We start from the raw sequence: 26,882 nt of genomic DNA, 5'->3' as shown, positions 1-26,882 counted from the left end.
CAAAAATGCTGCCTTACCAGCTCGCCAAGTTCACTCTGCAGTTAACCCTGCTTCCCCTGCTCCTTAACACAAGACTTACAACTTGACTAAGACTCCACATAACAGTGAGCTCACCGTCCCACAACCACACAGGAAATTCTACAACCAGACCTGAAGTAAACTGATCGCTGGTCATTACCCTGCTGTCACTGAGAGGGCACAACAAAAACTCAATACCCGCTTCATGAGTTGTATCCATTCCAAAACAGGAAAAAATAAAGGGCTTTATTGTGGAAGAGTTAAAAGCTCAAAGAGATGAACATTCGAGAGGGACTTACTGCAGCTGCTTTCATCACTTCCATCAATACAGTCCACAGTCCCATCACACTTTGCATTTTGCTTCCGAATGCAAATGTTATTCCGGCACTTAAACGTGTGATTGGTGCAAGGAACACCTGAAATAGTTGGGGGAGGGAAAGCCATTGGCTCAGCTGGACATGTGAGGATGTGTCTGCACAGATAAAAGATTCACAGCCGTATTAATAGATAGGAGGGAACATAGAAAAGAGCTCTTTGGCTGGGACGGCTTAAACCAGTCTCTGAGTAGAATAAACTCTTCAAGTAGAACTGCATCTGTACTAAGGCTTGAATCAAGTTGGCTGAGCCTGAACAGATATTTCCTCCCATCCTTTCCCATAGCAGTAATGAACACAGATATAGTAGCGAAAAACTTCTCTGTAGAGCAAGTGTTAGGCTAGACAGAGAAAACATTCAGTGCTCTGGAAAGAAGCCCTCCTTTCCATTTCAGTGTTAATATGAAATGAAAGATAGTAATGAAAGCAGTCTTACTAATTGTGTTCAGTTAAGCTGCAGCCCCAGCCTTGGCATTCTCCTATTTCCCTGTGGCTTGCAGTAAATGAGGCTGCTCAGACCAAATCCATTTTTCTTGTCAACACACAGAAGTATCCTGCAACCACTTGCACAGACTGTCTATGCAAGCAGGCCAAAACCCATTACTTTTCTTTTTAAAAATTTACTGGCAGCACTTTCCAGTTGTGCTCCCTTTCATGTGATGCTGTCCATTTATTCTAAAAAGTTAAAGAAATTGCCAGCTCAAGACTTTCATCTGGCTAATGCTAAATTTATAGCTTCCATAGCATTTTAAACACATTAACCTTATAACCCTGAAAACTGCTCCAGTGAAACTATCATTTTTATAGTTATTTTACAGATGGTAAAACAGATCCAGGAAATAGTTTCCATAGAAAATGCTTTAAAGAGATAAAATCTGGAATTTAATCTTTAAATCCCCTAGATCCTCATCCTGCACCCAGAACACTTATTTCTTCTGCTGTTATTTTGCTGAAAGAGATGTTCACAAGCTCACTAAAAAGCAGCAGTTGAAATCAATAACAAGTTGCTTATCAGCCTATCAGAAAACTGAACAGAACTATATAAGCTGTGTTAGATTTTGTAGTATCTACTAACTCTTCAAATACAGGATCCAGTATTCAAGTCAGGATTGAATAGGTGATAGAAGAGGAAATAAACCCAACCAAATTAATCAAGACAGTTGCCTTACTGTGGGTGCAGTTCTGCTCATCTTTTCCATTCTCACAGTCACTTACTCCATTGCAGGCAAGCAGGTTATCCTGTATTGCGAAGCTGGAGTTACAGTTCCACTCAGGGATAACTTAAAAAACATAAGTCAAATCAGCTGCAGAAAGCACGTTTGCAATACTAACGCCACCCTTCTGACTATGCCCAGGTACAGCTTTCACAGCTTTACTGTGAGGGACAAGGATGAATATAAGTGCCACCTTATGCATGGAGAACGTCAAGCACAGAAAGTTCAGTGACCCACCTCAGTTCACACACTGCCCCAAATGGAGTGGCCCAAGTTCTAACCTTCTTTCACCATGGACATCTACCGTCTCTCTCATCTACTCCACACAACACAATTTGTCATTCCACCATGAAAATGAAATAGCTAATCTCAAAACAGAACAGACCTTTCTAATTACCAGCATTTGGCACACAAGGAAAAACTAAAATATACCCATTTCAGATGATTTTGCACAATTAACTTTCTTCCTTGTGCTTTCTATTTCATTATTAGTTTCATCTCATGCTAAATAACTACGAACTAAGCACGCAAGAAACCAACCGATAGTTTGTACCTAGAGATACAAAGGAAGCTGGAAAGAAGCATTTCCTCCCCTCCCCCAAAAATGTCACTGTGTTGCAGCTACTTTCTAAGACTAGAGAATACATTAGTCGGGTTTTCCTGTCAAGATCTCTAGTAAATGAGTACAAACCACAGAAGAGTTCATCGCTTTCATCAAAGCAGTTGTTTACCCCGTCACAGCGCTGCATCTGCTCGATGCATAAGCCAGTGGAACATTTGAAATGCCCGGGTGGACATGCTGGGGGTAAAAAAAAAAACAAAACAAGAACCACCACAAAACAACTTTTAAGTTCCCAAATACTGCCAGCTCATTTCAATTTAGAGTCTCTAAGCTTGTCCAAGGAATGATGAAGTTGATCTAACTTTAATGGTCCATATGTATTGCCAGCAATTAAATGGAGTTCAGATGTTGAAAACTGGAAAACTAGGATTTAAGAAAGAAAGAAGAAAAAAAGAAAAAAAAAAAGAGAGAGAACACATCTCTAAAGCTCCAATTCAACTGTTACTGCAGGCTCTACTCTTATACTAGGACTAGACCAAATCAGCCCTAGTGTTTTTTTGGTGCATGACAAAGCAGCTTAGAATGTCATCTTATTTTAAAGGACAGTCTCACTTTCAATTACCAAGATTTGTAAGTTTGGTTAGTAACCTATGTTGTATTAAGAAATACATAAATAATTTTTGCTTTTTAAAGTAAGATCAACATATTGCCATCTTTTTACTCACTCCACATATGTTCCCTGTATAGAATTGCTCTAATGGGACATGTAGCTATCACTACAAACCATTGCTTCCCTAGTACTTTAACAGCATGAATATGTAAAATTAATACAGGAGGAAAAGTACCAATAAACAGTTATCTGTTCTAGGACTTGAAAAAACCTCACAGCCAGTAAACTGTTTTATCAACAGTTTGAGGTGTATTTTATTTTCAGCTACGGTTTCCACTTGCATAAAAAGTATTTAAACCAACGGAAACACTGGAATGAGCAGTTGGTTACTTGGTACTCTCTGTTCATTACCCAGAAGTCCTTGTAGCAACAGAAACATTGCAAACAAAACATGGGGGTGAAACCAAACAGGAACACCAGACTTCAGTTGACTGCACCATGGCCATACCCATGCTGGCAGCTTTTAGGGCCATGCAGAAGACAGCGGACTGCGTTTGTATAGGAAACCAGAGCATGCTGCATGTGCCCACAAGCCTCAGCTGCATAGCCCTGACGAGCTAGCAAAGCCTTTGGTTTGCTAGTCACATGGCTTAGTAAGATTCAAAAAGAAAATGAAAACCAAATAGAGAATTTCCTGTGTACATCCATTTCAGATCCTGTAGGACTTAAGAGCGCTGTGTCCAGTTTGCGCCTTTTCAAATGCAAGGGTGAGTTGAAAAAAAGATGAAATACATCTTACGCTGGCTGATGTTATAGCTGCCATACTCCACCAGAAGCGGCTTCTCTGAGACCTTCGAACTGCACTGAAGTTCAATGTTGGCAGCAGAACTTGCGATATGGAAGACTGTTTGGTGATCAACGTAGTAACCGCAGTACCTGAAAGTGTTTAATGGAGCTCTAGAGCAGCCTTCACATCACAACTGCCTTACACACAGTTTAAAAGTCAGCGCCACTGAAATTCAGAACCAAAATCTGAAATAGTACCTAAGTCCCCAAAAATGCTGGTCATAATCCTTTATGAGCACACACATGCAAGCAGAATGTTTTGCCAGAAAGGAGATCTAATGAAGAAATTTATCAAGACAAACATGGGTACTTTTGTCACTGCTTCTGGACATCTGTTTTCAATGATTTGGATTTTTGGGAAGATTTAAGTATTTGGTGAGAGGGGAAAGGTCAGCACAACAGAGAGCAAATGTTGCTGCTCTGAATTTGAGGACTGCCCCTAAAGAAGAGGACAAAGACATTGGGATAAAATTGGTCAAACTACTTTGGAAGCCAAGGAAATAGATCTAGGGAAACTGAAAATATATCCAAGGAGTCACCTAGTCTTCATCCACCATTAAAAATCTGGAAATTTTACCTTTGAAAGTCATATTTTCAAATAACTAGTCTAGATGAAAAAAGTCATCCCTATCCCTTGGGTGCACATCTCCTTCAAGCTGCCGTTTTGGCAGAGAGCTTCCTTGGGTTTCTGCCTAGTGCCACTGAACTTGGAGAAACCTAAATGCTCTATGATGCCAGCAAACATTTAATCCATCCATTGCTAATGCACTCCTGTTGCTGCTTTTGTCAAAGATGCTAAAAATGCTGCAACTGGCATTTAGATGCTACTCTAGCTGAAAAACAAAGCAAAACCAACCAATCCATCCTATTCAACAGGAAAATGGTGCTGGATTACGCTTTAAAGACTGGAAACAGCTTTAAGTGTAATACACTGGTGATCATCGACAGTACCAGTTGTTCTAGGACTAGAAGTAAGAACTCTCCCCCTCTGTTCCACCAAAAGCCCCCAAAAATGCAGCACTGATAAAAACATCTAGCTTTAAAGACTCCTGTCAAGAAAAGTACTTACCAGTCTAAATAGATTTAAGAGCAGAAGCCGCTCTATTGATTCCTAGCACACTTGGCACGTTGTACCCTTGCTTGACAGCAGTGCTAGGTCACGGGCATCACAGCGTTAGAATTGACTAATGGGCTATTCTCCAGTGGTAAGTATTTCCCTTGTTTGTTTTGGCAACACCAGGCATTGTGCCAGGACCACTCTTCATGTCAATGAGTGCAGGGAAATTGGGCAGAGATTTCCATGTGGATAGATGCTGCCTGGTGTCCTGCACACTGCACTGAAGCATAGGGAATGGCCATGCTTAGGCATGTTACAATACGTGCTTTGTTTCACCCTACGAATATGAAACATCCTTTTAACAGATCTAGGAGATTCTGTTCCAGCAATGCAGAAAATAAATGATGAAAAGATTTAAAATAGACTCCTCTTATACATCCTGAAAACAGGTTTTTAAAAAAGTTCAGTTTACAGCTTTCTACTACAGTAAAGTTAACTTCTCAAAAAACCCAAAAAAGCCCCCCAAAACAACCCAACACCACTCCACAAGAGGGAAAAAGAAAATAAAAAAAAAATAAATCTATCAGGGCTAAAAGTGGAGGCTTCCTGCTGCAGGAAGTCATCTTCTCAGTCATCTCCGTCATCAATGTTCACAACCTAGAACAGCCTGTCAAAGCGCACAGTGACCACCCAACCATCTGATTCTCCTCAGTTAGCCCACAGGCATTTTCTACTTTTCTCCTTCTGTCAGTGACTGAGATAGCTTCCCTCCAACAAATCCTGGCACCATTTAAAATCAAAACCATAAATAAATAAATGAAATTTGCAGGCTGTGTTGACCACTTCACAGCCACATAAAACAATCTCCTCTCACCAGAAACAGAGGAAGCTCCTGCCCATCTGTGGGAGAGTTGAGACAGCTACATCAAGGAAGCTCTCTCCTGTACACAGTGAGAAATGCCATGTGCCTGTGGGATTTGTAAGACAGAGCTGCAGATTTTTGGGAGCCTCTGACTGCTGTTTTACTAGTCATATCTCCAGGTCCAGGGGAAATGGAGGTTGCAAGGCATCATCTGTAACTCTGTGCACTGCTAAAATGAGAAATAAATTAAGGGGATTCTGTCCCATACATCGAAGGAGGGAGCGGGACACCTTTTCAAGGGATGAGTAGTACATGCATCCTGCTGTAGAGACTATGGAATGTTGTACCAACACCTTTAGTGAAAATAAAACACTGGCAGCCTCTCTGTTCACATAAACCCCTAGCAGTCTAAAAGGTTTGTATTTCTGCCTATGAGAAGTTCATCAAAAGGATCTGTAACTCCTCTGAGTAGGCAGAGGAACATTTGCATTTCACTGGAAGACAGACAGGGAAGAACTGCGTAGTTGCATTCAGTGTCTCTGGTTAAAGTTGTCCCTAGAGGTTTGAAGGAACATTATCGGCACCATCTTCAGCACAGCAGCCTTCATTTACCAAGATCAGTCTCCTGAAGCGTCTTAAAACCTTTTAATGTAAGATAGCACGAAAATTTTTTCCTATAGCAGAATATGCTGTAAACTGCAGTCGCAGGAACCTGAAAAGGTGGGGATGCCATGTCTGTCTGTGTCCCCCTCCCTTCATTAGGCATTAAAATCGTGTGTGTGTGTGTGTGTGTGTGTGTGTGTGTGTGTGAAATCAAATATGAAACATTTCATGCTTTGAATATTTTTTTCCCAAGGTAGAGAACAGGAAATCGTAGAGGTTCAAAAGCCTTATTTTCAGTGAAAAAGACATTCTCAAAGGAAAACTTGTCTTCACCTGCTTAGATCATCAGCAAGTTACAACAGAAATTGGAAGCATGTGTTCTTGTGCAGTACTTCAAAAGTAACTCCAAGCACAATTCTAAGGCTGATAACGTGACATTTGTTTCTGTGGAACGTGTAATTGGTGGGCTTAATTAAAAGTGCTCTTTTGTATAGAGAATTGTTACACTATGAACTCGTCATCATTTTTTCCTCCAGATTTCGCCTTTGCTTAATCTCTCAACTATCCCTAATGTCTCAAATCTTTCCAAGTGTGTCGTAAAACCACCACCAAATGAAACCCCACCACAAAAAACAAAGATTGTCTGTTCTGACTGGTATTTTTATGTGCCCATCTAGTCCAGCAACAAATTTCCATCAAGGCACAATTTTAGGAGCTTCACACGAGCTGAATTTTTACTATGCAACACAGTATCAAAGAACAAAGAAAGCTTTTTCTCCTCTCCATAATTCTTTCATTTACACCTTTAAAGGCCTGACTGACCTTGCTTAGTTTCTGCAGTCAGTTCAGAAATTCAGTTTCCAGTCTGACCTTGCTAAAGTTTCCATTTGAATAAAGTTAAAACACATCCTAAATCTAACCTTGCCACATCATCTGAAGATTGAAAGATTACTTTAAAAATTCAGGTGAAACATGGGTGGACAATTTGCATGGGAAAGCAGCCATATTTCCATTAAAAAATAGCAGTAATATTTCTTAATAAATACAGCGGTACCTTGGCAGCCAGTCTGTGGGGTTTCTCTTACAAGAGCCAGTGACTGAAATGCAGAAGCAGTTTACTCTTCTGTTCCAAATAATCTCATTGCAGTAGCTTTCACTGAGAAGTTAATTAGGTTTGATGTCCTTTTGAGCAATCATAGAATTAAGTTACACTTAAAAGGGTTTTAACAGACCTTGTTCAATGATTCCAGAAAAACCAGAATTGTTTTAGGGTTCAGAGGACATCCACCTTCACCTAACTCTCCCATTTCTTTCTTTCTTTCCAGAGAGTACCAAAGGCTCTTTTTTTTCATCTTTCCAGTACTTTTGAATAGCACTTTTAAAATATGTAAATACATTTTACAAATATTCAATTACATCAAAGTGAAAGAATGGTAAGGCACACCAGTAAAGTATCTCCATCTCCCAGTTTTTTCAGGGATAGGGTTAATTTTCTTCCTAGTAGCCAGTATAGTGCTGTGATTTAGATTTAGGTTGAGAATAATGCTGATAACACACTCATGTTTTGGTGGTTGCTAGACAATGTCTGCACTAAGTCAAGGACTTTTGAGCTTCTCGTACTGCCCTGCCAGCAAGGGGGCTGGGGGATGCACAAGAAGCCGGGAGGGAACACAGCCAGGACAGCTGACCCAGACTGGCCAAAGGGGTACTGTACTGACCATACCATATGATGTCATGTTCTGTATAAAACTTTAAGGCAGTTGTCAGGTGGCAAGACTGCAGTTTGGGATTGGTGGTCTGCAGGTGGTGAGCAATAGTGCTGTGTATCACTTGGCTTGTTTGAGTTTGTTTGCTTTGTTTTTTGATCATCATTGCTGTCTTCTTTTCCTGTCCTATTCAACTCTCTACCTCAAACCACAATTCTTACACCTTTCCCCCCCCCCCCCCTCCTGGTTCTCTTCCCCATCCCACTGTGAGGGAGGGAGCAAGTGAATGTCTGTGTGGGTTTTTTTAGCTGCTGGCTGAGCTAAATCACAACTCTCTGTCTTGGTGGAAATTCTGGGAGTTTCTCTGCAGTAGTGATGGGAAGGTTTATTTTGGTAATGCTGGTTTAATAACCCATGCAGATGTACTTACATGTGTTCATTAATTTTCCACCATCCTCTCTCGCAGCCTTTAATATTCTTCTCACTGATGGTGTAGTTATGAAACTTCAGAGCTATACCAAGGCTCTTCTGTGGAGTCTGTTGTGAGCAAAAAAGACAGTGCAAGCAGTCTTCTTCTCTTTTTTTGGACATAGTACACAAAAGTCTTCAGACTTATCTCAGCAATTATGGTGCTTGGCAATGCCACGCTCTGGGAGCTGAGAGGACTTCATCAGCTCAACAGCCAGCACTTGAGGCACCTGCCAGCTATTCAGTCTTGAGTGAAAGCAAAGGTTGGCAAAGCCCCACCACAGCTGCAGGCTTTCTCCCCCTCTAGCCAGCAGTCCTTTCATCCTCAAAAAGCCACTGGCCGTAGAAAGCAGCTTTTGTATCAAGATCAAAGCACTCGAACGCCTCCAAATTTACTTGTGCAGGGACACGCAGCCCCAGCAGACTGTTATCTAAGGTACTGCACTGAATACCTGCATCAGCTTTGTAATGCTAGGAGTTATTTCTACCACAATATTGTAGTCTTCTGCTAGCACCTGCTCAGCCAAGCATTTTACAAAAGGGTTTTAAGTCCAGCAGTATCATGAGGATTCATAATTAGAGTTTCCTTTAACCAAAGGAACAGATGCTTTTTGCAAGACAAGACAATGCTCCTTTAAAAAGAAGGGCCGGTTCCCTCCCCCTGGCCCCCGCCTTTCTAATACAGAGAAACATGAACACATGATTTGACAAATGGAGGATGTTTTAGCATGGAACTACTGGGAAATTAAACTGTTTACAGAAATAATTCTTGGACATTGCCCATGTTAAGTATCCAGACACTTTCCATCAGAAATCCAGAATACATTCAAAACCTTAAGTTTAACTAAAAAGCTATTGCCTTGGTTTTCTAGAAGAGGAAGAGGCTGTAGGTCATGGCTAACCAGATTCCATTCAGGTTGGTGTGATTTAAGGTAGGCAACCATTAGTTCAACCAGGCATGAGCAGCATAAGCAGAAAGATGGATTAACAGTGGACTGCATCGTATCCATTGCCATATTCTTTAGAGAGAAAAGCACTGAAGGGAAAACCTTAAATGAAAGATCATATTTTAGCAGGACCAATAGGGAAACACTAATGCCATCAGACAGGGCATACCAAAATCATTTTAAACTTCATGTAAACTTTCGGTCATTTGCTTACAGAAAAATACCTTAAAAATTCAGAAAAAATGTTACCAAGAAAAAACAGTCTATGGGATTTTGCTGAGAGGACAGACCACCTTAGAAAACAAAAATTCAGCTTTTAGGTGTAACAAAATCAACTCAAGAGAGATACTAGAAAAGTGGCAGTCATTACTAGATTAGAAGAGTCTTTTTTTTATGTACTATTTTTCCAAATTTGTGGGAAGAAGGATAATTAAAGGAAATAAAGTCTTACATTCTCTGCCATGAAGTAATTATACATGTTAAACATCAGAACTTAGCTCTTCACCTTTATAATAGAACAGTGTAGGAATTATGTTGTCTTCATTAAGACTAAGTGCACAGAGCCAAAAAAACACCCCAAAACACACCTCAATACATAAAACCTGAGCACTGTCAGCTGTTCAGCCACAACACGTCCATAAACTACCACATCTGCAAGGATTCAGGTTGTTTCCTACACAATTGTTGCTGCTATGACTAACAGGATCTACATGCCCAAAACACACAACACTGCCTAAGAGAGAGACATTCATGTTACCTGGAAGTTCCATGCACAAAGACATTTTGGAGGGTAGTAACTTGGGTAATAGGGACTTGTGATTCTCCCTTCATAGCCAGCTTTCTCTTTTGTCACTATTGCTTTTCCACACCCTAGGGAAAGAAAGGATGCAAAAGTTGGTAAAGCTTAGTATACTGCCAACAAAGCTATTTGGTGGGCTAAGCATCTAAATTTATCAGAAGTCTTCCATTGCAAAACAGGGCAACTTAGGAATCATATTTGTGGGGGTTCAAGTTGTAAAAGGATACCCTTCCCAATGATGCGGACAGACAGGGGATATAATAGTCTAGGAATGCTTGCTAGGCTCTGCAGGACCAGGAGAACACATTGTGAAGTTTTATGTCAGTTATTTCACTGAAGGTGGTTCTGCAAACAAGTCTCAGTGAGCAGTCTTGCACATCTGTACATCAACACTGCAGTAGTACCTGTATATCTCTAGTCTTAAAATGCAGACAGGTAGAAGAGAATGGGCAACATGGCCTCCTGGAAGCCAAAATTTTCTTTTATGACAGATGGATGGATTTAGAGAATTCATTAAGGCATACACAAATAAATCCCAAACCAAAACCCAAAGAAAACCCAGTTCTGAATTCAAATCAACTAATCAAACAAAAATTACACATCTGAATTTAAAGTTACTTATGGAGAACTCATCACATACTTTCACAATGGTATTTTAATGCTTAATTTCTCCCAACATATAAATTATGCAGCAACTTTGAGCGGCTTGAACTCCTTTGGATTGAATTTTGTTAGATTTTTCTCCTTGTGCATGATGCTCCTCATACAATTTGTGACTGTGATCTAACCACTTCCCAAAGCTTTAAGCAATAAAAAGTAGATGATGGACCTGACACACTGATTCCTTCATATTAACGGGGAGGAAGAAACACATAAAAATGCAGACAGAGCTACGGAAGTTTTATTTTCTGAAAGTGCTTTTTAGTACTGAACACCTTCCTTCCACCTTGAACGTCATCACCGATTCCCAAACCAGGAGAGGCCAGAGCAGTGCTACACCTGGAATAACAACTCCATCTACTGGCACATCGCAGTCCTGACCAACTGAATTCAGTCTGGGCTGGTTTCAGCCTTCTACCTGCATACCTCACTTAAGAACAGCTAATACCCGCAGACGAAATTACTCAAGAGGAAGGCAGACCCTCAGTAATGTAGAGGAGATAAAGGAGAGAGACAGAAAAAAGAAAGAAGCTGAGATACAGGAGTGATTTATCCATAACATGACAGCTGCTTTGGGATCTTAAAATAAAATAAACACATTTTCAAACACACAACAAACCTACTTTCTTGTGTAATGACCTCAAAATAGCCATGGAATTCCTTCCTTTCCTTTATTTGTGCTGCCTTAAACATTACCAGCATGAGATTATTCGTGGACACAAGTGACACCAAGGTATCAGCTGGCTCACAAGCTCTGGAGGGAGAAAAGAGAACACACACATAAGCAGTTAGTAAAAAAACCAAACAAAACCAAAACCCCACAGACTGCTCTCATTCTGTGCAAGAGTTTTACACCAGTGCAGAACTTACCTACTTCAAAAAACTCCATGCTCTTAAATGCAAAAGTGCCTGTTACAAGGCCAGTTAGAAACTCAGTATTGCAATGTGACTTCTTGGGGAAAAAAACAAATAATTAAAAGATGTGAACATGAAAACAAAAATGGGCTGGTTAGCTCTAGGAGACAAATCCTGACTTCCATCCCTCACTCCAAGCAAAAATGAAGGAAGCCAGTTATAAAGAAAGGCTTGTAGAAAGAAAATTTATTTTACTAGAGCAACAGATGTATCTTGTACTTGGGGAGTGGGAAAGACAGGGAAATTATTCTCTGAGAGCCAGAAATTAAGAACCTGAACAAATCACCTGGTCTCATAAAAAAAGCTACCTAGCAGACACCCTCAGCTCTCTACAGATACTAGCAGGCAAGCAAACACCATCTGCTCTTTTACAGCAGAGTCAGCAAGTGATTCAGGTTAGCAGTGGGTAGCTCTCAAAGAGGACTGAAGAGCCTCTCTTTTGAGGTTTATGTATACACTGACAGGCCAGAGAAAAGGATTTTAAGCGTTTAAACCCTGAGATTTTTGGTCTGCTTGATGGAGGTGCTGTCTTCACCTTTTGGTGCAATGGAGTCCAATGGAATTAGTTACCAGGAATGTCAAATTAAAAAATTCCTCAAACAAGCATATATGAAAGAGAGGGGAATTTTACTTTTTTTTTTTTTTATGTGATAGTTCACATCCCTCAACCCATCACAGCTTCAACTCCAGATATTAATAACCCTCTAAATTACTCAGAGCAGATAAAAAAAGCACTGAACTTCTGAGTGGCAGTAGGTAGCCAAAGAATCACGAGAGTTTTAGTTTTAGAACTCTGGCCTTCATATAAAGAGCACTAGTCTCCATGTGGAAGAATTGTTTGCTTAGGGGAGGAAATTTGGACATTTTCTTTTACTCAGCACCTCTTTCGTGATAAGAAACAGAAAATTCCACTCAGTAATGTGTGAACTTCTCACAGTTCTGCAGGCAGGCAAAGATGCACTCCCATGGAAGAGTAAAGAAAAATATGAGGAGGATTTTACTATTTCTTTTATTGGCAACATCAACTTTTCCACTTCTGTATGAAAAACAAACTTGCCAGGTGTTATGTGGCAGTGCATAAAGGTCAGAGTATTTTTAACGAAACCAAACCCACCAAAAAAAGCAGAAGAGAAGCCTTCAGAAAAGAAAGCCCAAACGACTGTCAATTAATTATCAATGAAAGCTTATACTCACCTGTACAGTATTTTATGTTTGATTGGCATCAGAGAGTCATAAATGGTTAGCGAGTCTGTGATGCAGTTATCTGCTTCAATCTGAAGGGATACTATTGAAAGACGAATAAGATGGCCCACTGATGCTATCAGCTTAAAATAGCAGATCGTTCCCCCTGAGGTAGTGTGGATATCCAGAGGAAAGCGCTCGTGGAGGCGATCAGCATACAGATCGTGCATGCAATTTGTTCCTGTGGAAATGTTACATTTTCAGCACTGGACCCACACTCCAAAACTGCTAAATAATCCACACGGTGTGAAAATAAATCCTAAACATTATTTTAAGCAAAAGCAACACATGAAAGTGTAACTAAACCTGAAAACAAAGTAGTTTGTGCCACTCACTGTTTCCATATTAGGCACAAGTGGGCGGTCAAGGAAGAGTCTATTCATAAAACTACAGCGCACGGCAAACTGTACAGTGCTGTAAACACATCCTGGCAGGGTGTTTGCACTCAGGCACCGCCATTTTGTACACCAGGTACTCGCAGTTCAAAAAAGCTCTGTAGAGCCCCCAGAGGGTAAATTACTTAACTTAAAGTTTCCTGAAATAAAACTTTTTCGCTTGGAAATGTTCATCTACTGCCAAGGCACAAACCAACTGCTTGCCCCTAAGGATATTAGGATATTTGTAATAAACTAAACAAACAAAAAGAATAAAAATTTTAAAATTCAGATGCATGTAGGTATCACTCTGGGGGTTTTTTAGATTATTTTTCAGGTGTCTGGGTTCTCAACATTTTCTTGTGAAATGAGCTCTACCATTTAATGCAGATTCACTAATTCCTTCAGTTTGAAAGGTATGCTAGGACTCTCTTTGTTTGACACCCTGCTTAAAGCAGGGTCAAAATTAATTCAGACCAGGACCTTGTCCCATCAAGTCTTGAAAATTTTGCAGCATTATAGGTCACTGTTAGAAATGGAAGTATGGTGAAATGTTAGTGATATGGCCTAGCCTACACAACACATTTAAAAAAAAAAAGAAAAAAAGAAAAGTTTGTGTCCCAGTTTAGATAATAATCAGGAAGTTACCCTACTTGCATCCAGTTTTCCAATTAAGCTGAGACAATTGTGACTGTCAAGTTAAATATATTGAATTTTATTTCAATGCAATATTGCAGCTCATGGTCAGCAAAAAATTGGGATTTTTTTTTTTTTTTGCTTGGTCATATCTAAAACCCTTAACATAGCTCTTTAAATGGTGAGAAGGAGGAAAAATGCAAATTAGGAAGAATAAGAACCAAAGTAAAATATTTGCATTCATTTCTGCCAACTAAAAAGATGTCTCTGAAATAGTTACTATCATGGAACACAATTAAAGCAATATGAAAGTCCACTAAGAACTGTTGACTCAAATGTTGGCCTTTTAATCAGTAGTTAATCAAGAGAGGAAGTGTCAGGCTTTGTCTGACTTCCACTGCTAATTTACAATCTTGAAACTAATGCTATGAATGTTTATGAACAATCTGAAAGGGTCACATGCTGTTCAACTGAATTACAGTTACAACTATTTAAAGCTTTGGGTGAGCTATTGTTCTTCTTTCTTCCTTCTCGTTCTTATCTCTTCCCAGTAGCATTCTTTCTATAATAGTTATTCGTCCTTATTTACTCACCCATACCAAAGTCAGCTTTGATCACAATCTTTAGAAATAATGGCAGTTGTATAATTCTAATTCTAATAACGCAACAAGCTCACAAACCTTATGGAGCACAGAGCAGAGAATTCAGAGCTAGCACGGGAACTAGAAGTCATGCAAGCACACCAGCTTTAAACCAAAGCTGGATACAATCTTTTCCCACACAAACCCCGCATAGGCAGATACCACGGCAATTCGAGTCACTTGTAGAGATTCAGCTGATACAAGTCCCTTCTCCGACCCATTCTTCAAGAAATCTGCACTCCAGCGCTGTGCCTGAACTAATAATTAGGTGCATCTGCATGCCAAAGTAACTCCATTCCTCTCAAAACACAACCAGGCAACGCACCTTCCTTGTATGCTGCTGCATTAGCGCTTTCACCCCGGCACCATATTGCATAGTCCTAAGCAGACACACACAAGGGGCTCCAACAAGTATAAGGCTTTCTCAACTGCTGTGGCAACTCACACTGCTGTTCCCCTGCAACTTCACACCAGCGTTGTGCTTCTCTGATATCAGTTGCCACATGTGGTTGACTACACTGTTACGTCTCTGAAAGACAACTAGAATGTGGCAGGACATCCTTCTCCCTTTGTATGAAGGATGCCATACAAGTCCTAAATAAGCCTTAGCATCAATATTTGTGTTGGACTCATCTCCTTGTCGTCTTCTCTTTTAGGGACTGCACTCTGGAAGAAACTGAGACACAAGACCTGACTACAAACCCCTCTGCCCTGGAACACTGAATATGGAGATGAAACTGTTAGGCAAGTAAGCACCAATGCACAAAATTATTTTATATAATTAAAATGCATGTAAGGAGATGTGACAAAGGCTAGTATAGTTTTGCTTTGCAGTTTAGTTTAGGAAAGGTTTTGAACAAACGAATGCTGTTGCAAGCCTGGCTTGAATTTTGAGAAATTATGAGCTGGTATCAGTCCAAGCATTGCAAACCATGGCCCATGGTCTGTGACCCAAATTCCACCTGTGGACCACAGAACTAGGAAATCTTGACTTGGCTGCATTGACAAACACAGTTGGTGAATTCTGAGAAAGTATGCAAGCTAAAACCTTGCCAGATAACATCACAAGTAGAGGTCTCAGAAAAGGAAACTACAGCCATGGAATGGCATAAAGCCTTTAAACTGAAACACACAAGATGAAGAACATGCATATGTCACAGAGCAAGGGAGGCCAAGACAACACTAGCTGGTTGATAACTGCTGGCCCAGAGATTTACCAGGTGTCTGTTAAGGTGATTAGCATGCTATAGCTTATCCTAGTAGCACATTTTTTTTCTAGGTACCTACTCCATATACTGGTGAACATAGATTTGATGTATTTTTAAACTACTTGCAAAGTCTCTGCACACTGCAAAAGAACCCTACTGAGAGGATTACAACACAAAACCAAGCAGGTATTTAAGTAGTGTTTTCCATTACCCTAGCAAAAATGAATTGTTTAAATTCATTTCTGTAAGGGAATACATTGAAAAGAAAAACTCATCATTAACCTTGAAGAAAATGGAATAAAGGAAGATAAAGGATGGACAACAGCATAAAAGCCAATAAATAGACTTAAATTCACTGCTGCCTAGTTTAGAAAGGTTAATCTTCTCTCCAACACAGAAGAGCAAACAACTGAATGAGTTTATTTCCCACCATGCCAGCAAGTATATTTAAAATATTACCAGTCAGATTAAAGCAGATTGTTTCTCTATTTGTTGCATGAAAGAATCTTGGTCATTCTTACAAATCAGGACATAAATGCCAAGGCTGAATTTATCATTCTTGAATTAACACTGAACAGTATCTCCAAGCCTAAGACATAAATTAAAGCTTTATTCTCCACTTCTCTGCCAGAAAACTGCCAAAACAGTGAATTACCTGTTCCTGTTGTCGACCAATAATCTGACCGAAGACCTGCTGCATAGAAAAAGAGTTCTGTGAGTCTTCCTGTTTGCCTAAAATCCATAATTCAGGGTTTAATTCAATCACACTTTAATCCTAACACTAAACACACAGGACAAAACCATCTTGACAAGGGGCACTGCCCAAACCCTCTTAATTTCTGCAAGTTCTGCAAACAGCTTTGAAGGTATCATGTCCCCAGACATCTCAGTGCCTGAGGCAAGAAGGGACTGCGTATCAATTAGGGAGTTAAATTCAACTGGAGGACTGAGACAGGTACCCAGGAGGTTACCTTCTTACCCTTGGTCACAAAGTCTCTCTTGGCTTTCAGCTGAACAGAGTTAAGTTAAGCTTATTTTGTGCTTTGTTCATAGAGCTGAAAAATAATACATTTTCTAGCTAATTATATTAAACAGATACTTGAATCCCACATTGCTAAGTTCTTCCCCAGACAGGAATGGCAGATGAGTTTAATGAACAGGCAGCTTTATAACCTGTTTTTAAATTTTTAATGGAAGGGGTGACAAGAATCTCATTTTCAATAGAGGGGCTGAAGTCTGATCCATGTGGAAACTTAAAGGTATAAAAAGATGAAGGGTTAAAAGTCACAGACTAATCCAAATTTGAGCTGCCTACAAAGTGTCTTAAAAGGCTTAGCTCCTGAAAATGAAGATAAACGCTCCAAACATGCCAAGTCTTGCATTCAGTGTTCACAAGGACACTTTGTGCCTTGATTTGACCTCAAACCTGGTTGGTTTTTTGCTATTTTCCTCTCCCCCCTTTTTTTTTTTTTAAATAATAATTTTAGTAATAGAAGCCAAAGATGCTGGATAAAAATTTTGGTTTATTGATAGAATTTGCCACTCCAGGTTAAAAATGCTTGCTTAACAAAGTGTTTCCTCAAGGATATTGGTATGTGCTAATACTAACCACTTAGTACAATGGAGTCCATGTCAACCGCGAGACCCTGAAGACTTCCCACTGAGGTCCGGTTAATGACACTGGTCTGAATGGAATCCTTTAAAATGGCAGCCACACAGTCCTCACACAGCACTTGGCCTTTTGCCTGTGGTACCACAAATACAATCCAGAAATGGATAAGGAGGCCTCCATTGTTGTTGTTGCTGCAATAAAAAAAAAAGTCCTCTAGATTATCATCACGTTGAAAGTTTTCTGGAGAGCAGGCTCTTAACATAAGTGCAAATTTAGAAGTGTGAGACATTTCCATCCTGCTTTGTTACTTTTACACACTGACCGTGTGAAAAAAGAAGCCCAAAACACACTTTCCACACTCAGTTGTTGATCTTCACTAGGTTGATTTAAGAAAATCACAATATCTAGTTGAACTACAGCTGGATTACCTCCTAAAGATCACATCAGAAATCGTAGAACTATCATCTTCAGAAATGCAGAACTCTGCACCACTATGCATCTCATCCTGTGTTGTGCACTGCAGTAAGAAACAATTCCCAGGCTATTTAGGCAACATGTTAGAGGCTGTATATGGCCACCCCAATCTTTGCCTCCTATTGCAGAGAAAGATCTTTTAACTAAGCCAAAATTGTATTTGGTTCAAGAGGATTGGAGCAACTAATCCTCTAGCATTACCTGTGTGCACAGCATTAGAGTAAGCATACTTCATTGCAGTACAGAGATCTTCCCCTTCTTTTGTCAGTAGAAAATAGTTTTATACCAATAATATTATTTATAAAATATGTGCATGTTGGAACTAAACACCCTGTTAGTGCACATTTGTACCAGAAGTGGGTAAACTTCTGTGTGACCTATCAGCCAAAGTATCACCAAACCTCTTTAGGGACATCATTTCTGTTTACATTATACTCCTACAGACAAAGAACTGCGCGTATGACTTCAGTTTACCCTTACTGTTGTGAAATGAATTGGTTGTAGGTTATAAATATATTTTCTATGAGTACAAGTACACAGCAAAGAGATTAAATCCTAACCACCAAAAACCAAGCTTCTCTTGTGGGCTCATTACATATATATATACACACTACCCAGCAGAAATACAATTACATTAACCACAGCTTTACCTGACTTCTGAAACGGTGGACTGCTTATAAAATTTGGAGAAAGAGGAGGTTGTGTAGACCAAGTTCATCTGAAAGAGGAAGTATTAAGATTTAGCATTTCTGAAAAATCAGTCATACCTAGAGAGGAACGTCCTCTTTTCCAAAAGGTATATGCAACATGCGCCTATTTCCAGACATACATCAGCCAAGCTGGGTAGACCAAAAGACGTGAACATACCAGCTCAGATCCACCCATAACAAGCCAAATATTTCCAGGAAGCATAAATGCTTTTTTCAAATAAATGAGTTTTGAAAAGAATGCAAGTTCTTTGCCCAGGGAATCCCATACAAAGAGGGGTTCCCTATCCTGATGCTGAAACTTAAGGCCAGTCTTCAGGAAATGAGCATGTTCTCATAGCATTTTGTGTGTTGCTGCTGAGGTGCAGTTAAGCAGCAAGTATCAGAGCTTCCTCCACAGAACCACAGAAAGACTGAGAGGGGAAGGGGCCTCAGGAGCATTTATTTCCAATACATGCAGGGTACAGTATGCTGAGAAGGAAAAACTCTGCCCATTTCATGCCTTTGGGGAGAGCAAACTTCTGATTCCACCAGTTCTTTGGATATATGCAAGAAGACCAGAGCAACAATAACCTTTCTTCTTGATTGAGGAGGCACACTTCTAAAGCCACAAGGTGGCATGTACCTCAAGCTGTTCAAACCTCATCCTCATGCTTAATGATTAAAATTAATGCCCAAGGGGCTGTAACACAGATTATTTTGAAGAAAAGGATGTAAAACAAACTAAAACATTAATAATAGTCCCTAGGTTTCAGTGTTTGACTTGGGAAGTTTGAACAATTATTTTAATGGCCTAAATAAAATAGGTGGAGCTCAATCTTTCTCAAGGTGAGGTTACAAAGGATTTTATATAGTACTGTTACTATCAAAGGGGTAAGAAGCCTATCTTGAGAGGTTCTTCCAATACCGTTCTGGGGGGGTCTCTGGGCCAGCAGCCACTAACAAAAGGTTTTCAAGGAAAAAAAATAATTAAAAGTCCAAATACCCTACAGCCCTACTAGCATTTTTAGTCAATAGTTGTATGACCGCAAAGCAGAGTTTCAGCAATGCAAAAATCTGTGGGTGGGTTCAGACAAAGCTTACAGACACAAACTAAATTCCAAGTTACTTTCAAGTACAAGGTGGTGACACTGGGAGTTCACACGTGCTGCCTGTCACCTCTCTCCACTATGTGGGACAACAGCAGGGACAAGAGCTAGACACAGGGCTCGCAGCAGGCTAGAGCTGCTCCATGGAGAGCAGGGGAAGGATGTGTCCTGCTCTGGTTGTCTGTTACCCCTGTCTGAAAGCACTTCAGTCGTTAACGTGCAAGACTAGGAAAACTGGACTCTCTACTTTCAGGTCTCGTGATCCAGGATTTTTTTTGGGGAAACACTGTTGTAGGTAGATATAGCTGGAAAATGGAAACATAACTTTATATCATAAAATGATGAAAACTGAGCAATTATTTTTAAAAAAAGCCTCTTGATTGCACCTGACATTATCTTGTTTGTTTAGCAGTTTTCATACTACTGCGTGAATCCTTATGGGGACAGTCCTGCATTTCCTGGCATTAGTGTCCTTTTCCTCCACACACCGAACATCGTTAAAGTCAAATTGCCTTTCAACAAAGATCCCCACCCCTCTCATCCCACGGTAGAGCAGCCTGAACCGCCTACACCAGAATGCTATATCTGCTTTGACAGTTGCAAGGTGTTTGGGAAGAAAAATGGTCTTTAGAATACCTAGCATCAGAAGGAAATGTAAATGTAAATATGTTTGAGAGCTCTAACATAATTATAGCTGCTCTAAGGCAGAAGACTGGCAGCAATTTAAATGCTAAAGACTTCATGGGTTTTGTGTCTTGAAAGTGGCAATTAACTTCTGAAGGGCTTGTGTACAATTCTATTCATAGACCCTGAGTTGCAGGGGGAAAAATATGTAAAACTTTTAGTAAATGTAAAATCAAACAGATCTTTTCAAAACTCACTTTGTGAATAACAAGCTGAAAGCTGTCAGTTCCTTCATACCTCCAGATAGCCACATAGTTTCCACAGGGGGTGGGGGCACATGGACACCACGGAAAAAAGGCAGAACATCACAGCAGACTCTATGGCACCTGGAAGTCCCACCTCTAATTCACAGCTCTGATCTTTTTGCTAGCCAAGCAGCCCACTCATCTTACCACATGCTGCACATTCTGTGCCACAGAGAGGAATTCTTTTGACTCCTTCTGCCTGTATTCTGGGAGAAACTCTATGTTGGCAACACGAAACAGTCCAACAAAATACAATGCATCTTTGTTTTCTGCCTGAACTGCAAGAGACAAAGACAACAGTCAGCCTCCATGTTTTGTTTCCACTCACGACATCAACGAATTTTTTTCCTGATTAAATTATAAACCAAATTAACCTACTCAGCCTTACAATAAAACCAGCTACCAAAAGAACACTGTTTCCACAGCCAAAGCATTCTAAATTAGTACTGCAATACAAAGCCTTGAGGACAAGTGAGATCCTAAACCCAACTGAGAGTGCTGTGGGGGACAGTGATAAATGAAATTGGTGTGAGCTGTTAGAAACTCACCAATGAAAAGCCACAGTAATGTCCAGGTTACAACTCCTAAAATAAATAGAATCAGGGTAAAGAGAATTATTTTATTTTGAAAATTCCACAGCAACTTATCTTTCTTCTTCAATTTCAATTTGCCATGTTTTTTCCTTGCCAGAATCCTCTTTGCCAACTTATCTTCTGCAGCTACCATTTGGACCGAGATGTTGGCTACCTAAAATAAGGTGAAAGACAACAAAAACCATGGAACATTTCCAGCAGCAATTGACTGATCAATAGCTAGAACAGCTTTTCATGTAGTTATGTATATGAAGTAACAGCCAAATATAATTAACTTAGTAGCAGTTTAAAACTCCAGTAGGAAAGGGAGGTCCTCTTCTTCCAGACACTTGCAGACACAGACTCAGTTCCTTGTGCCTGAAGATGCACAACACACCCTTGGATAGCAGCTCAACATACAACAGCTCCCCAGCATTAGCTATGTGAATGAATGCAAATAGCCTTGTGCACACCTCATTAGTGTAAAGTAAGTTACACCTCTTTAGGTAGACAACGTTGAATTGCCTTGCACTCTCTGCAGCTGTGATGTATGCACAGACAAGTCCTGCAGAATGGCAGCTTCTCAACATGACCCAACACTTTGCTATGCTCATGCAAACCTGGTGCAGAAGCCATTCGTTCCTCCTATTGTGTGAAGCAGGAGGGAGGGTTTAGCATGATATTCAAGTAGTGGAAATAGTCAATCCTTGCTCTAATGCTATGGTTTATTTCCCTGCTAAGAAACCTGGAGACAGGCATATGCATACTTTCCAGCTCATGGCAAAAATGACATCACTGTTCTTCACAGAAATTAAAAAAAAAACCCAACCCCAAAACCCCACTACTTTCTTCTCAGACCAGAACTATCCTAATATACAAGGGCTAAACCCATTCATTCCTCAGAAAAAAAGTCTCTGACTCCCTACAGTATCATAGAATACATTAGGTTGTAAAGGACCTTTAAAGGTCATCTAGCCCAGCCCCCTTGCAGTAAACAGGGACATCTTCACGAGACCAGATTGTTCAGAGCCCCATCAAGCCTGATCTTGAACATCTCCAGCGATGAGGCCTCCACTACCTCTTTGAGCAAGTGTCTCACCATCCTCATGTTGAAGAATTTTTTCCTAATATCCAACTTAAATCTACCCTTTTCTAGTTTAAAGCCATTACCCCTCATCCCATTGCTACATGCTGTTGTGAACAGTTCTTCCCCAGCTTTCTTATAGGCAACTTGCATGTATTGGAAGGCTGCTATAAGGTCCTACCAGAGCTTTCTCTTCTCCAAGCTGAATAAGCCCAACTCTCTCAGGATGAGGAGAGCCTTCTCCTGTATGTTAAGATCCATGAGGAGAGCCTTCTCTTGTATGTTAAGATCCCTCCAGTGGACAGAAGGACTCAGGTCTTTCTGGGATGGATCCCATGTTATCACCTGGATATACATCCTCTTGACAGTTTATTTTGAACTACAGACCCAGGTTTTCTAACTCTAGATTCAAAGTATCTCCTGACCATCTTACCTATATACAAGGCACTGTTATGTGACCATTTCTGCATTTACAGGACCAGTTTCTACTTCCTATCTCACTTGTCTACAGTTTGGTCTGTTCTGGAAAGTCTGTTGGCACCAGATACTCCCCGAGGCATTTCCTTCTGCAGGAGATAATCAACTTGTTTAAGCACACAAGTAACATCTGTCTGTTGCTGCAGACACAGCAAGAGCTGCCTGGGGAGATCTCTGGAACTTCATAAAACTCCTCTTGGATATGCCCAGTGACAGCCAAATACTTTGTTTTGAGATCAGCTTAGAGGTTCAATCACTTCTTCTCAAGTCAATTCATTGTCTCATCACTGCAGAAGTTATTGGCAAAGTCCTGGATGACTCAGGGCAGTAATGACCAAGAGCACTGAGTGCCAACACAGGCATCACAGGCTGTGATACCCAGCTGTACCAGAATTAGAACTATTAAAAACCCCTTGAATTTCCTCCTGACATCACAACTATAACAAGAATATTGCTACATTGAGACAAAAGAAAGCACGTTGATCCTAGTGAGAGGGAAGCTCTCAAGAGGCTGCCTTAGGAAATTGAGGTTTCTCCACAACTGGAGGTGTTGACAAACACCAGCCAGCAATCAGCAGCAAGACTTTTAGTGTGATGCCTTTATGAAACACAAAACGACTTTGAGACAATTTTTTTCTCGTATTTAAAATGGTAAAGTTCATTATTACCTTTTGTATATGTGAGGTCCTGAGCCAGGTCTTTTTGTTTTGTTTTGGTCTTTATCTTCGGAATAGCTTAGTTCATTCTAAGGGCATTTTCAAAGTGGCTCTCCACAACCTCACAGATGATTTTATGCCACTTATGGACTAGGAACCTACTCATCAGTCTGACACCTCTCAGCAATGCAAATCAGGAATCTGACAAAGACCAAGGATAACTTGTGTGTGATCTGCTGAAGGTGCAGATAGCCTCAATCTGCCGAAGGACACCACTGTCCTATCACCTATCCCTTTCAGTGCCCACACAGAAACGCACCAAAGAGTCAACCACACCAGAACAGATGCACATGCAACAGCACAGAACTTGATTTGGGCAGTTTGGCTGTTCCTATGCTCAATAGACCCTTCTTCACCTCTATAGAGCTACAAGGAATAGACAGCGAGGACAAAGGCTGCAACAAGTTGCCAGGCTATTTACCATCATTTTATTCTTTGAAGTGTCTTCAGAAGGTACACTACAAGAGCATGTGGCCTGTTGCAGACTAAAAGGTGTGGACACAAGACTCATTTTTCATCCCTACAAACTATATTTTACTTGAGGAGGGAGAAGACTATGAAAGTCAGGAAGTACTCAGCCAAGAGCTGCGCTCTGAGTTATCAGTATGTGATACTGAGTTCAATACAGTGACCACAAAAACTATGTCCTGATGGAGCTTGATGCCCAGGAAATGCCAAGCATAATTGCTAGCCATTAGCAAAAGCAGTGCTGTGAAATAATCTACAATAAGATGTTGTTTCCTTCTTCCCAAAACTAGTGGAGACAATTCCAAAGTGCTGTGTCCAGGTTTGGGCCTCTCAGTATAACAGAGGGGTTGACAGAGTGATTCCAGGGGACAGGAGCTGGAGACAAGAAGGTAAAGGCGGTGTGAGTAAATCTAGTTGTAGATTTCCCTACCTAAAATGGGCCACAGAGAAGACAGATCTATACTTTTCTTACTTAATGCACAGTGAAGAGAGCCACAGCAGTCACACATGGCAGCAGGGGAAATTCCAGGTTGTGGCAGGGGAAAGACAGTCAGTGGAGTAAAGAAAGAAAGAAAGAAAAAAAATAAAGGATTTCAACCAGCAGGGCCATGCACCTGAGCCATGCCCTGAGAGGTCAGGAAACCTCCATCCCCAGAGACACTTAAAACCCAGCAGGGCACTGCCTTCTGTTAGAGATCTCTGTCTATACTCGCAGAAAGAGCATAAGCAACATCACCACAAATATCCTGCCAGTCCTGAAGTCAAACAGAATGGCTGGCAACCTTTGGCTTCAGAGCTGAGGATGTTCAAAGATGAGAAGAAAAATGAGTAATAAGTAAGGATAAGAAATAAGACCCACTCAGGCATTCAATAGGACAGCTTGGGACAGCCCAATGAGTGCTCAGTTCCAACTTTGGAAATTTGGGCTACTACAGAAAAATGGAGAGAGCTGCTGCTTTCACCAGTCTTCCCCCCAAGAATACTTTATATTTCAGTTTTTCCATACATTCCTTTCTGCAGCTGTAGATCTAACCAGACATATTTATTCTTAAAAAATTGATATAAACTTCCTGTCAAGGATTGTTAAGACTGCTCAAGACTGACATTACTGGACTATAAGTACACACTAGAACAACAATTATCTACATTATATCTACTGCACTCCTAACCTTACATCAAAAAATGCACTTCATGAATCAAGGCTTGCATGGCAAAGTTCTCTGACATACAGAATTCATGGGAATATTAAATGCTATTCTCTACATTTTAAATATTTCCCCAGGTTACATTGGTTTACCATAAACATTTTATAGGTTAAAAAACAAAGGCGAAGTCAAGCTGTTCCCCCAGTAAGGATCACACCTGTTAATTAAGCATTCATCTCTGCCACAACTTAGTTCTCGTATTCTAAAACCGGTTCCCAGTAAAATTGCTGTTTGACTATCACCAAGCACTAAATTATTTAATCACTTCTTTGTCATGAGTTAACACTCCTGCAGTAATTCCCTTCTGTATTTTCTTATGGAAAAAGAAAACACTTCACCTACTTTAATGTTGCCTTTCTTGCCTAGAAACGGGTTTCCCTTTTAGGTAAACCATGCTGCCATGACACCAATATGAGCTTTCCCATGACATTCCCATTGTTTCAGTTATCTGAAAATACTTGTTACTAGCAAATCTGAAGACATACAAACATATGTCAACATTTTCAGACTAAGTTATGAAACAGAAAGTTATAGCAAATTAGAAGTTTAATACTTTAGATTTAGATCGTAAGAGATCTAATAGTGTCAAGAAGCATATGAAATCAGGAACGCTGCAGTCACCTACTTACACTTAGTTCATCTTCAGGTTTGGCTGCTGGGTTATCAATTTTTTCATCCATTCCAGCAGAAATATTTTTTTTGCCTGTCCCAGCTGAAAGAGCCTTGCACCTTTTCCCAGGCACTACTCCTACTTCTGAAGCTGAAGACGGCTAACAGCAATGTCTGGGACCAAGAGAGGCATCAATTTACTTTGATGAGTTTCCAATTGTAATCTCATCTGCCCTGTTGCTCTTTTGTGAATATTAGAAGGATGCTATCAAGTAACTTTAGACATCGAAGTCAGACTGAATAAACAGACTTTTCATAGTCTTTTTAACCTGAAATACACTCTAACTCGCTTTTTAAAAGTGCTAAAAATCTATCAATCATTAAAGCTTCACAGAATTAGTTACCATAAACAATAAGTTTAGCAAGTAAAAAGTAAACATGAGAGAAAAACAATGCATCTAAAAGATAGAAAATAAATTTTAGCACCTTGACTAAGAGTGCTGCAAATAGCAGATAACCATTGCAGTAGAGCATTTTGACTCTTTTCTAGAATATTGTAACATACCTTTTGAACACTCAAATATGGTTATTTTATTGTAACAGAGAAATAAGCTGCTGTAGGCAACCTATTTCCTGTTGTTAAAATGGATCAGGCTTCAAACTGAGAATCATTTTTGTCATCAGATGCAGGAAGTCACTTGTACAATAACGGTTCCATCCTATTTTCTTCAGTAATTAAATATTTATAGAGGATGTAAACCAGTACTTTCCTCAATGGATGCTAACTATAGAGCTGTCTTTACTTCTAAGTGATTAACAATCTCAATGTCTTCCTTGGGTCAGCTTCGGAAATGGCACTGGAGAAACGCCAACATTTCATTTAAAAAATACACATTCTATTAATTTATCTTTGAATATATAAAACTTAGACTAAAAGTAATAAAATCTTTAGCAACACAGTAGAAGTATAGAGTAAAAATAAATAAATAAAAGTGTAGCCAGACATCATACCAGAGCATAGATTGTGCCTGGAGCTCGCCTATCTGTGTCATAACCACAGATAAATGAATTCAACTATAACACGAAAAGTGCTACAGCTTGATAGTGTACTTGTACGTGAAAATATTTCGTGTCTGTGTGTTAGCCATTGGCTCATGCCCTGAAGCACAATGCTTATGTTTTCAGTCATTGTTCCAGAA

The 26,882-nt window shown here is 40.1% G+C and overlaps 1 protein-coding gene across 1 annotated transcript in view; it reads right to left on the bottom strand.

Annotated features, from left to right (window-relative positions):
• The window catches only part of TMPRSS7 (transmembrane serine protease 7), a gene marked incomplete at both ends in the record, with an annotated part of 31,498 nt that extends 5,744 nt beyond the window's left edge, over positions 1 to 25,754 (bottom strand). The window contains 14 exons of the mRNA XM_084279371.1: positions 318 to 434; positions 1,562 to 1,672; positions 2,298 to 2,405; positions 3,578 to 3,714; positions 8,283 to 8,389; positions 10,025 to 10,137; positions 11,350 to 11,480; positions 12,836 to 13,064; positions 16,398 to 16,436; positions 17,352 to 17,545; positions 18,479 to 18,546; positions 20,700 to 20,830; positions 21,101 to 21,299; positions 25,704 to 25,754. Coding sequence (XP_084135497.1) covers positions 318 to 434; positions 1,562 to 1,672; positions 2,298 to 2,405; positions 3,578 to 3,714; positions 8,283 to 8,389; positions 10,025 to 10,137; positions 11,350 to 11,480; positions 12,836 to 13,064; positions 16,398 to 16,436; positions 17,352 to 17,545; positions 18,479 to 18,546; positions 20,700 to 20,830; positions 21,101 to 21,299; positions 25,704 to 25,754 — 1,735 coding nt within the window. The remainder of the gene's footprint in view (positions 1 to 317; positions 435 to 1,561; positions 1,673 to 2,297; positions 2,406 to 3,577; positions 3,715 to 8,282; positions 8,390 to 10,024; positions 10,138 to 11,349; positions 11,481 to 12,835; positions 13,065 to 16,397; positions 16,437 to 17,351; positions 17,546 to 18,478; positions 18,547 to 20,699; positions 20,831 to 21,100; positions 21,300 to 25,703) is intronic.
• Between the last annotated feature and the right edge of the window lie 1,128 nt (positions 25,755 to 26,882).

This window comes from Gallinula chloropus, assembly GCF_964237585.1.
Source record: "Gallinula chloropus genome assembly, chromosome: 1".
Taxonomy (NCBI): Eukaryota; Metazoa; Chordata; class Aves; order Gruiformes; family Rallidae; genus Gallinula; species Gallinula chloropus.
Note: the sequence above shows the minus strand (reverse complement) of the source record. Positions and strands in the feature narration are given on the sequence as shown.